Source organism: Pongo pygmaeus, chromosome 15, assembly GCF_028885625.2.
Source record: "Pongo pygmaeus isolate AG05252 chromosome 15, NHGRI_mPonPyg2-v2.0_pri, whole genome shotgun sequence".
Classification (NCBI taxonomy): domain Eukaryota; kingdom Metazoa; phylum Chordata; class Mammalia; order Primates; family Hominidae; genus Pongo; species Pongo pygmaeus.
Window position 1 is genome coordinate 58,830,104 of NC_072388.2, and position 12,865 is coordinate 58,842,968.

At 37.8% G+C, this 12,865-nt stretch overlaps 1 protein-coding gene across 2 annotated transcripts in view; it reads left to right on the forward strand.

Annotated features, from left to right (window-relative positions):
• The window catches only part of PCNX4 (pecanex 4), a 47,215-nt gene that overhangs the window by 7,138 nt on the left and 27,212 nt on the right, over positions 1-12,865 (forward strand). Inside the window, exon 2 of one of the 2 annotated variants that reach the window (XM_054447576.2) lies at positions 10,929-11,670. The exons of the other annotated variant lie outside the window; for it this stretch is intronic. Coding sequence (XP_054303551.1) covers positions 10,982-11,670 — 689 coding nt within the window. The 5' untranslated portion in view covers positions 10,929-10,981. The remainder of the gene's footprint in view (positions 1-10,928; positions 11,671-12,865) is intronic. 2 annotated transcript variants of the gene reach the window in all.

The window sequence follows — 12,865 nt, forward strand, 5'->3', positions numbered from 1 at the left end:
GCCAATATGTCCCATTTGGAGCTAGCCAATAAATAACTGGTCGTTGGCACCCAATGGGTGGCAAGCCATTCAGTGTCTTATAATATGATAGTGTGGTCACAGCGTTCTCCAGGTATCCACCCCATGCCTCTCGTACTGTTTGGACATAGGTCCTTGGTGTGATTTCTTTGCTCCCAACACAAAGCATTTTGGCTGAGTTGGCCAAATGAAGGGGTGAGCCAGATAAATCAATACCAATTTAAAAGGCCTGTGTAACAAATAATTATTCTTGATGCACTGTATCCAAATAATTAAGCCAAGTATAATAAAGCAAACCAGTCCTACCATGACTTGTCTTTTAATAAGTGGGAAACTGGAGAGAGAAAATTATGTTTCAAAAACTGTAGCACACCTGTTGTTAAATTCTAGTCTTGCCTAATGTTTTCCAATTTTTATTATTTTCTACAGTTTAAGTTAAATTCTGATTTTTCTGGCTACAAGTTTCTAAAATAAGTTGTGCTTTCTTAAAGCCCTATGAACTGAAAACTAGATGTTTTATCAGGCGCTGCCTCTAAACCCCCCAACCATCACAGGAGGAAATCTCTTCACTGCTGGCACTGACAACTAATAACTGAGGGTGCCCGGAATCCTTCACCCCATGTCTAGTGAGTCTGCGGAACCAGGGTAATTGAGACAATATCTGTTACAGGAATCAACTCCTGGATACATCACACTCGAGTCAAAGCCTGGAAAGCTGAGGAAGCAACCCTTGATAGCCCAAAGTAACGTCCTAAATATAATGGAAATTATTTACTACGCCTTGTGGGAATTGCTTTACTATTTGCAGTAGGACTTTATACTATAGCACCCTCAGGGTGGAATATCTGACAGGCAATCTCAATTGCTGTAGCATTTTGCTTAATTATTATCCTCATAGCAGGAATAACTGTTATTAACAAAAGATAATGTGTGGGCCTTTCCAAACATGTGCCTCTGCCTCTCATTAGGTAAGGAATGTTGTTTCTATCTCAACCAATCAGGCCTAGTAAGAGACGGCTGAAAAACTTAAAGAAAGGTCTAAAAAGCTAAGGGAATACCAAAACAACCAAACAGATTCTTGGTTTGGGAGCAGAATCATAGCATGGGTCAGCCCATTCCTGGGCCCTCTCCTAATAATATGCCTAGGACTAATGTTCTTACCCTGCCTAATTAACCTTTTTCAAAGATTTTTAACTGACAGAATCATGACCATTTCACAGACAACTACCCAAAAATATCTACAGACAGTGTTACTTCTGCAGTCAATCCAAGACCCAAAAACTGTCCATCCCCTTGTCAGCAGGATGTAGCCAGAAAGAACACACTGCCCCTCGTCCTTTTTATAACTACAGGGTCTGGATTGACAGAGCAGGAGTATCACCATCTTGGACGAGGACCATCATTTTAAGTTTCACCTTGATCAAAACCCACCAGAATCCAAAGGGCATTAGCCTTATGGCTAAGGTCAGCATGAACATAAATCACACAACATCTCTGACCAGAAACATGCCAGCCCCGAGATAACCTTCCCCCTGGCTGGAGAGATGTCAGCCCCAAGATAACCTCCCTTCTGACCAGAGACATTCCAACCCTGCCATAAGCTTCTCCCCCATGCAGAAACATTCCAAGCCTGTAATAAGTTCTGTCACCAATAAATACTGTTAGTCTGTAAGAGAGAGCTTTCCTGACTGAAATCAGCCAAAAGACTCTCTCAGGTTTATTTTCCAAAACAAACCTGTCTTTGACTGTTGAGCCACTTTGTATTTCTTTCCTCTTTAACTTACACTGTGACCTTACAGAACACTCTTACTCAAAAACCCTCCAAAAGTCTTGAATTTGAATGAATACCTTTTTATAGATCCAAAGAGATGTTAACATGCTTGTTCCTTTTCAGTCTTTCTTTTCTAGTACTTGGGTAGACTTTCCTTTGGTTGGGGAGTGGGGTGCTTACCATATAACTTGTAAACCAAAGCATGAAATACATGTTTCTGTTTAAACATCAAAAGTCTTTTGCCGGGCACGGTGGCTCACGCCTGTAATCCCAGCACTTTGGGAGGATGAGGCGGGTGGACCACCTGAGGTCAGGAGTTCAAGACCAGCCTGGTCAACATGGTGAAACCCCGTCTCTGCTAAAAATACAAAATTAGCTGAACGTGGTGGTGCATGCCTGTAATCCCAGCTACTCTGGAGGCTGAGGCAGGAGAATCGCTTGAACCCGAGAGGCGGAGGTTGCAGTGAGTCGAGATCATGCCATCTCGAAAAAAAAAAAAAAAAAAGACTCCAGAATTTAGCTGTTTATCCATGGCATGGCATTTGGTTAAGATTCCATAGAGTATTTTCAGGATTATGATGGTAGCTATCTTTGCATCTCTGGATTCCTACTGGTACCCTCAACAGATAGCACTTGGCTATCAAAAAAACTTCATGTATGCATACTTTTTAGAATTGCTCTAGTAGTAGCAAGTGATTTTTATCCAGAGCAACTGAAAATTAAGTTATTTCATATCATGCTTTTGAGTACTTAGGTGTAGGCCAGTTTGTTTTCTTTTCCAGGTATAAAATTTTCCGTTTTCCAAATTACTAAATGTGGTAATGCTTGGAAATGTAAAACTTTAGTATATTTCCTTGCAGATTTTGTAAAATGCTTTTTAGGAACATGGATGAATACATTGTATTTATTACTGAAAATTTGTCTAATCATTTTTAAACAAGCAGAAATTAGTTTTTCTTGATAAGTTTAATTTTGTTTAATTTAGGTTATTTATAAATTAACTTTATGTTTCTTGCTTAATAATGAAAATTGAAAGAATTCCAGAATTGCTTCTACCAAAAACAGTTATTTGAAGGGAAAATGATATTTACTGGATTGTAACCTTAGAATTAGAGCAGTATTATCACTGAGCAAATTGTAGGTACTCAGAAGTTTGTAACTAAAAGTTGAAATTGTGGGAAGTAATAATTTATCTTTTAGCTGTTTCCTCATAGAAGGAAGAGTAACACATTTGGCCTATATTTAACAACTATCAAAATTTAAATATTTAATCTTTTCTAGCATCTTCTAACAGTGCTTTAAGAAAAAGGTAATTGTCAGGTGCAGTGGCTCATGCCTGTAATCCCTGATTCCAGCACTTTGGAAGGCTGAGGCAGGCGGATCTCTTGAGGTTAGGAGTTCGAGACCAGCCTGGCCAACATAGTGAAACACCATCTCTACTGGGGAAAAAAAAAATTAGCCAGAGGTGGTGGCTCATGCCTTTAGTCCCGGCTACTTGGGAGGCTGAGGCACAAGAATCTCTTGAACCTAGGAGGCAGAGGTTACAGTGAGCCAAGATCATGCTACTGCACTCCAGCCTGGGTGACAGACTGAGAGTCTGTCTCAAAAAAGAAAAGGAAAGAAAAGGACAAGGTAACATAGGAAAAAAGAAAACCGTCATGTCAAAGAGTTAATGCCCTTCATATATGAAAAGTTCTTCCAAATTCATAAGAAAAATGTTCAAAAATGATCACTTCAATAGAAAAATAGGCAAAGGACATGAAGAGCCAATTTACAAAAAAAATCGCATTTTTCTATACACACACACATGCCCAAACATATATACATACATCTAATTAATTTTGTTTTTTAATTTTTGAGACGGAGTTTCACTTTTGTCACCTAGGCTGGAGTGTAATCGCGCCATCTTGGCTCACTACAACCTCTGCCTCCCAGGTTCGAGTGAGTCTCCCACCTCAGCCTCCCAAGTAGCTGGGATTACAGGCACCCACCACCATGCCTGGCTAACTTTTGTATTTTTAGTAGAAGTGGAGTTTCGCCATGTTGGCCAGGCTGGTCTTGAACTCCCGACCTCAGGTGATCTGCCCACCTCAGCCTCTCAAAGTGCTGGGATTACAGGCATGAGCCACCGTGCCCTCTGTAATTAATATTCTTAAACCATATTCATGAAACAATAATAGGATTTTGAGGACTCAGCTCTGATATGTTAAATCTTGCCCAAATTCCTGTCTAAGGGGCCTAGAGAGTCATGCCCTACAAATCATAAATTCTCATCAGATGGGTTTTATTTAACCCTGTATATCTTGACTTTCCAATCTGACTCTGGCATAACAAGGAAGAAAATAAAAATGTTTTACCCAAAAATATATTTCCTTGCCATACCTTGAAATTGCCCTGCAAAGTCTCTTGTGGGAAAAATCCACATTTTATAATGAGTCCCCTTTCCCCTTTGTTTTCCTTCCTTCCTTTCCAGATCCAAGAGATAATCAACTAAGAGTCAGGCACCCTTTTAAGTCTGATAAGAAATATTTTACCACCTGTTCTCTGAAGTCTGCTCTCTGAGAGCTTCCTCTGCACAGTGAAACTTGGTCTCCACAATCCTTTATCTTAACCTGAACATTTCTTTTCTGTTGATCCCAGGTCTTCAGATAAACTCATCCTATTGTCAACCAGAAAATGTTTAAATTTACCTATAGTCTGAAAGCCCCTGCTTTGAGTTGTCCCGCCTTTCTAAACCAGCCCAATGTATTTCTTAAATGTATTTGATGTCTTATGCCTTCCTAAAATATATAAAACTAAGCTGTACCTCAGCCACCTTGGGTACATGTTCTGAGGACCTCCTGAGGGCTGTATCATGGGCTATGGTCACTCATATTTGGCTCAGAATAAATCTCTTAAAATATTTTACATAGTTTGGCTTTTTTCATCAACAATTTCATAAAAAGGAACACTCAGGTTAAAGAAGCACTCTTAGAAGTTAAAAAAAATGAGCAAAGATTTGATAAATTTCTACAGATCTATTAAAGATAGTCTCCTGAAAGTACAACAAAAATGTAGTTGAGACAAGTGCCTCAGTGCAGAAGTACTCCTTAATATCACCTCACCTGTTATGATGACTATTATCAAAAAAACAAAAGAAGAGTGTTGGTGAGGATATGGAGGAATTGGAACCCTTGTATGCTGGGTGGGAGTGCAAAATTGTACAGCTGCTATCTATGCCAAAACAGTATGGAGGTTTCTCAAAATAAAAAAATAAAAATAATAATAATAAAAGAGCTACCATATGATCTAGCAATTTTGCTTTTGGGTATTTATACAAAATAATTGAAATCAAGATAAAAGTGATATTTGCCCTCCCATGTTCATTGCAGCATTATTCAACTTAAATGTCCATCAACAGATAAATGGTTAAAGAAAATGTGGTATAGACATACAACATAATATTATTCAGCCTTAAAAAAAGGAAACCATGCCATATGTAACAACAGATGAACCTTGAAGGCATTATGGTAAGTGAAGTAAGCCAGTCACAGAAGGACAACTACTACATTCCACTTATGTGAGGTATCTAAAATAGACTAACTCTAAATCAGTGAGTAGAATGGTGATTGCCAGAGAATGGGGGGAGGGAAAATAGGGAGTTGCTATTCAACAAGTATGAAGTTTTAATTATGCAGGTTGAACAAGGTCTAGAGATCTGTTCTACAACATTGTGCCTGTAGCTGACAACACTGTGTTGTACACTTAAATGTTTAACAGTAGATCTCATGTTAGTGTTCCTACCACAATAAAAAAATCAAAATCCTAACAATACAGGAAAAAAGAGGGATTCAATAAATGAAATCAACCAATCAATAAAAATAATATGATAGATTTTTAAAAAACTTAACAAAAATCAGTCACTACAACGTCTCAAAATTTTTTTGTTGAACTTAGAGAAATATAATTTTAATCCAAAAATGTGGCCACTTTTTGTTGTTTTTTTGTTTAACAGATTTTTAGTGTGTTATATATGTCTGAGTTACATACAGTTTTGGTAACTAAGAATTCCTCTCAGTACATTGCCAAATTGATCTCTGTTTCTTACTCTTCTGAGTAATGCATAAGAAATATGACTCCTAAATAAAGCAACATTTCTGTGGCCATTTTGTTGGCCCACTTTCAGAGTAGTATGTGAAGAAAGCCTATGGCTTAAATTAGTGTTGTGATGTCATCTTTATCCCTTAAGTTCTCTTTTCACAGTTCTGTTTTTTTCCTAAGTCTTGAGCCATTTTTTATTTGAATATTGTAGAGGTGGCATCCATACCAATGCGTCAGTTCTTCTGGGAATTAATAGTCTTTCAGAACTATGTGCCAAATTCTCACTTGGGGAATACATTTCAGTTATTGTGAATTTGTTTTCTATGCTAGTAATTCAGGTTAGCATTTAGAAGATTTCTCTATATAAATGAAACTGTTGCCTCCTACAAATAAAGTATTTTCAAATTCTTAAATATTTTTAAATGTTCCAGGATCTGTAATTAAAATTAAATGTCAAAGGGTACCAGTGAATTGTAATTTTTGTCTTTATACTTCCTTAGTGAGTTGTTAGTATCCATAATGTAATACTCTTTTATCCTTAAAAAGAAAATAGAAAGAAACACACATACTTTAAATCAGTCTTTAGGTCTGATATGCTTGCTACCTGTCAAATTTCTCTGATAGTTTTTTGCTTGTGTACCTCTGTTCATGACATTCCTCCTTAACTGACATACCCTTTCAGTTCTTGGTTTGGCTCAATCTTTAAGATCCTGATGGAAACCCAGGCCAGTGTTTCTTAAAGCAGTTTCCATAAAACATTAGTTACATGATCTGTTACTAGATATCATGGGAAAAATGGGTTCCAAGGTCAAATAAGTTTGGAAAACTCAAATGATACATTTTAAGCAGACTTGCAGAAGTGTTTCTTAATTTCAAAGATCTCAGAGTCTTTAGTCTGCTGATATACATTGTGACTCTTCAAGATGACAGTATAGTGTATAATTTTTCAAACTGCCTTGACCACAGACCCCTTTTCAAGATATATTCTGTGGGATATATGATCCTGTATCTTTCAGCCTTTTAAAAATAGTTCATTAAAGTGACTCAAATCACCATATCAGTGTCCTCTCCCATGTTTCTTAGGCTTCTTGAGGGAACATACATTCTCTTTGTACTTCTTGGTCTGCTCTCACTCAATTCTTGATTTCTCCCACTTTATTTTGCCTCTTAACACCTACTGTTCTACCTCTGCCCTTCTTTCTCATTATGAACTAGTTCCTGCTTTGCTGACGATGGAGATTAAAGCATAGTAAGGGACAGGGAGCAAATTAAAATTGGACTTCTGACATCTTAAAATTCTCCAGTCATTTCCTCCACAGGAGAAACCCAGCCATATTTCTCCCTTAGGCTCATCCTGCTCCTGTGTCGCTTTGTGGTATATTGATCTAGGCAGAATCTTCCCTGAGCCAGTAATACTATGAATAGATAGCATTATTCCATAAAAAATAAGTATAGATACTTTCCAAACATTTTAAAACTGAATAAACAGTTTATGGGCTTACTGTTTTGAGTAGAGTAGGACATGCTGCAAGTTTTTGAAAATGGTAAATACGGCCTGGCGCGGTGGCTGACACCTGTAATCCCAGCATTTTGAGAGGCTGAGGCGGGCAGATCATGAGGTCAGGAGTTCAAGACCAGCCTGACCAACATGGTGAAACCCCGTCTCTACTAAAAATATAAAAATTAGTTGGGTGTGGGGCACACACCTGTAATCCCAGCTGCTCAGGAGGCTGAGGCAGGAGAATCGCTTGAACCCAGGAGGCGGAGGTTGCGGTGAGCCGAGATCACACCACTGCACTCCAGCCTGGGTGACAGAGCAAGACTCCATCTCAAAAAAAAAAAAAACTAAAATGGTGAATACTCCCAGCTTCCCTTTAAGACAGCAATGTGTCATATTTTCCAATTTTAATTGTCTTATTTAAGCTATGTCATTAAAGTATTACATGCTTCTCCATGGAAGGGTATTTTGCTAAATATGGGGAATCAGGAATCTCAAGATGTGGCCTCTGTATTCATCTGTTTTCACACTGCTGATAAAGACATACCCAAGACTCGGTAATTTATAAAAAAAAAACGAGGTTTAATGTACTCACAATTTCTCATGGCTGAGGAGGCCTCATGATCATGGTGGAAGGTGGAAGGTGAAAGGCATGTCTTACATGGCAGCAGACAAGAGAGAAAATCAGAACCGAGTGGAAGGGGTTTCCCCTTATAAAACCATCAGGTCTCATGAGACTTAGTCACTACCACAGGAAGAGTATGGGGGAAACCACCCCCATGATTCAATTATCTCCCACCAGGTCCCTCCTACAACACATGGGAATTATGGGAGCTATAATTCAAGATGAGATTTGGGTGGGAAAACAGCCAAACCATATCAGCCCCTATGCCAAATAACATATTATTAGTAGAAGTTACTCCGAGAAATGCCGTATACTAATACGTGTTACAAGGTGAGTATAGGTTGAGTATCCTTTATTCAAAACCCTTGAGACCAGAAGTGTTTTGGATTTGGGGTTTTTTTTTCCAGATTTTGGAATGTTTGCATTATACCAATTATGCATTCCAAATCCAAAAATCAGAAATGCCCTATTAAGCATCTCCTTTGGGCATCATGTTGGCACTTAAAACGTTTCAGCTTTTGGAGAATTTTGGATATTCAGATTTGTGATGCCTAACCTGTAGTATGTAGAACAAGCAGTTGTTTTGGTATACAGAGAGAAGAGATACTCAGCTAGACCAAACTGCTTTGCAAAATTTTCAGAAATGTCTTAAAAGTTATTTAAAGTTACCAATTAGGGAAGAGAGGAGAGGACATGAGCTCGGTGGTACCCAGCAAGAAAAACACAGAATGTATTTACAGGGTGTGAGGTTGACAGTTCTGGAGGATATTTGGTAATTTGAAGAGATGTTAAATGTTACAGATAAAATACACATAGCTTAGTTAATATTCCTTCTGAAACTTTTTATACATATGCAAACCATATACAGCCATCTATATATATAGGTGTGTGTAGTCTTTTTTTTTTTGGATACAAATGGAATCAGTAGTGTGTTTATTTTTCAGTATATCATTCCATGTTTCTACAATAATAACACTTCAGATACTCCACTGTTTGGAATATAATCACAGATTATTTCATCAAATGAATGAAAACATTTAAACAAAACTTTACAAAAGACCCAGAAATACTAAAAGGGAAACGAATAGGGATACTAACATTCAGATAGATAATCTGGTTTATAAAGTATCTTTACTTTCCTTCCCAGCAAGCCATCCTACCTTGTTTCCAGGTTATCTCAGTAGAGCCAGAAGGGCCAACTTTTACCTAACTCCTTGGGGAAATTTCAGGCACATCCACATTCTTCAAAATCCAGGCTATCCATCCAAGTTCATTTTCCTGTCTGATGGCATCTTCCATAGATAACTTGTGTCAGAATGCTTATCCCCTCCCACAGGAGTGTGACCTTCCTTACCCATTGGCTTCTATAAGCCAATTATAGTGGAATATCATACACTGAGCCTGACGTCAGTGCAGGAGACAAGCTCGTACGGAGGGGAAGGAGGCACTCTTTCCATTCCCTAAGATTGACCCGTAGACCACTAAGGTTCGATTTGGCCGTGTAGTTCTGTTATTTTGTGAGTATAGTCATCCCTTGGTATCTGTGAAGAATAGGTTCCAGGACCTCCCTCAGACACCAAAATCCAAGGATATTCAAGTCTCTGATATAAAATGGTATCATATATGCATATACCCTATGCACTTCGTCCCTGTACTTTAAATTATCTCTAGATTACTTAAAATACCTAATACTATATAAATGCTATATAAATAGCTATACTTTATTATTTAGGGAATAATAATAGGAAAAAAATCTATACATGTTCAGTACAGATACAGTTATTTTACTGACTATTTTCTGTCTGTGGTTGGTTGAATCCATGAATGCAGAACCCACAGACACGGAGGGCCAGCTGTACTTGCAGGGCTGTCATGTGAGTAAAAGCTGTGATTCATTCTATGCAGAACTAAGACCAATGACTGGAAGATGTAAGAAGATAGGTGTTTACAATTTTAAAAACTCCATAGAGGTATAACAAAGAGGTGATCTAAGGTACTAATTCTTAAAGGTGACCCCCAAACTTTGCATGCTGCCCCAAATTTCTCTCCAGAATTGATATTGGTTAGGTAGAACTGACAAGAGGAAACATTTTTAACTGACTGGAAGAAAGGCTATTTTAAGATGGCTTTAAATTTAATTTTTCCTTTCTAGCCTAACATGATCCACCAAAGTAATACTTTGCCAGCTGGTTTTGTGTAGGGTAACTGTTTTTCAGAATAAGTTGCAAGGAATAAGGAAAAGTTGAACTGAAGATAACCTATATTATTTTATACTTAGATTTATATGGCTATTGAATAACAGTAGCCTAAATTGATTTGAGTTGAAAGTATTGGCATTTTGAACGTTCTGTTGACCTCAGAATTTAAATATGTGAGTTAAAGTCTAATCCCAAAGATTAGATTATAAATTAATAAAGAATATGATTTTTAAAAAAATAAAAAACAAGACTGAGCACAGTGGCTCATGCCTGTAATCCCAGCAGTTTGGGAGGCGAGGCAGGAGGATCACTTGAGCCCAGATACTCAAGGCCAGCCTGAGTAACATGGCAAAACCCCATCTCTACAAAAAATAAAAAATTAGCCAGGCATAGGGGCATGTGCCTATAGTCCTAGCTACTCAGGAGGCTAAGGTGGGAGGATCACTTGAGCTTGGGAGGTCAAGGCTGCAGTGAGCTGTGATCACAACAGTACACTCCGGCTGGAGTGACAGAGTGATACCCTCTCTCAAAAAATAAAATAACTGAGCATATTGGTTTTGTTTATAAAAACTAGCAACTTAGTGTCAAGTATGTGCCAGAAAGGGGTCTGAGAAGTACAGTTATAAATCCTACCCTTGAAGGAAGTGAGGAGATGAAATAGTAGTGTGAGGTTTTTCCTCACAGGTTTTAAGTATGACATTTTCAAACAGTGACTTTTTTTTAATTTTTATTTTTTAGAAACTGCTGTGTTACAGAAAAGCATGCGACTTTCAGAGTAATCCTGAGTGAGGATGAGTCCAGATGTGCCTCTACTGAATGATTACAAGCAGGACTTCTTTCTGAAGCGCTTTCCACAGACTGTTCTTGGAGGCCCTCGATTCAAATTAGGCTATTGTGCCCCTCCTTACATATATGTTAATCAAATTATTCTTTTTCTAATGCCATGGGTTTGGGGTGGAGTCGGAACATTTTTGTACCAGTTAGGCATCCTGAAAGACTATTATACAGCAGCACTTTCAGGTGGATTAATGCTTTTTACTGCATTTGTCATCCAGTTCACAAGTTTATATGCCAAAAACAAATCAGCAACAGTAGAAAGAATACTAACCACGGATATCTTAGCAGAGGAGGATGAGCATGAATTTACAAGTTGTGCTGGTGCTGAGACTGTCAAATTTCTCATTCCTGGCAAGAAATATATAGCCAATACAGTTTTTCATTCTGTTCTTGCTGGATTAGCGTGTGGTCTTGGAACATGGTATCTGCTCCCAAATAGAATTACCTTGCTGTATGGCAGTACAGGAGGCACTGCTCTACTATTCTTCTTTGGATGGATGACATTATGTATAGGAGAATATTCATTAATTGTAAACACAGCTACAGAGACCGCGACTTTCCAAACACAGGATACTTATGAAATTACTCCTCTTATGAGACCTCTTTATATTTTTTTCTTTGTTTCTGTGGATCTGGCACACAGGTAGAAACCTACCAAATACTTTGTAACTAACTTTGTTTTTAAGTATACAGAGCAAGAGAGCTTTCCTTTTAGTGTTACAAAAAAATGAATCCATGGATTAAAAATCATCAAACCATTGGGTGACAGGTTATTTTGATAATTATTCTTTTAGGATTAATCTCTGTAAAACATACTAAAGCAATAGTTAAAACTTATTAAAGAGTTTTTTTAAAAAACCCTTTTTGGGATAAAGAAGGAACTTTTCAATTTTGTGTTTCACTTTAAATAAGGAACTTTGAGTTTTTAGGATAGCCTGGCTGAAACCTGTGTAAGGAGATGGAACTTTCTGTGGAGGGAAAGAAGAAATTAAAATTTATACACATAAATACTATATACAGATTGAGTGAATTTAAGACAAATACAAAATTTATTTCTAATTTTGTGATAGCAACAATAGTAGAAGTAATATTGATTTTTTAAAAACCAACTTGTTACAGAAGAAAAGTAGAAAATAGTTTTTTTAACAGACATAATTGTTCACAAAATTGTTTGATAACCCGTTTTACTTGCCTTTTCAAGTTTGACTTTTCTTTCTCCATCTCTGTAGATTGCAGCTTTCTTTTGTTAGGTTAGTGTCCAAGTAGAAATGTTCAGGCATGTTATGGACTGAATATTTGTGTCTCTCCAGAATTCATATATTACAGTCTTAAATCCTGACGTGATGGTATTTGGAGATGAGACCTTTGGGAGGTAATTAGGTCATGAAGTGCGTCCCTGGTATGATGGGACTAGTCCCCTTATGAGAAGTGGTACCAGAGAGCTTGATCTGTCCCTCTCTGTGCCATCTAAGGACACAGCAAAAATGTGGCCACCTGCAAGTCAAAGAAGAGAGCTCTCATCAAAACCTGCCCATACTGGCAGCCTGATCTTGGACTTCCAGCCTTCAGAACTGTGAGAAAATAAATTGCTGTTGTTTAAGCCACTCGGCTCATGGCGTTTTTTTATGGCAGCCCATGCTGATTAAGATTTTGCTACCAAGAAGTGGGATGCCTTTGTACCAAATACCTAAAAATGTGGAAATGGCTTTGTAACTGTTGGTAATGGGTAGAGGCTGAAAGAGGTTTTTTTGTTTGTTTCTTTGTTTTGTTTTGTTCGAGACGGAGTCTTCACTCTGTTGCCCAGACTGGAGTGCAGTGGCACAATCTTGGCCCACTGC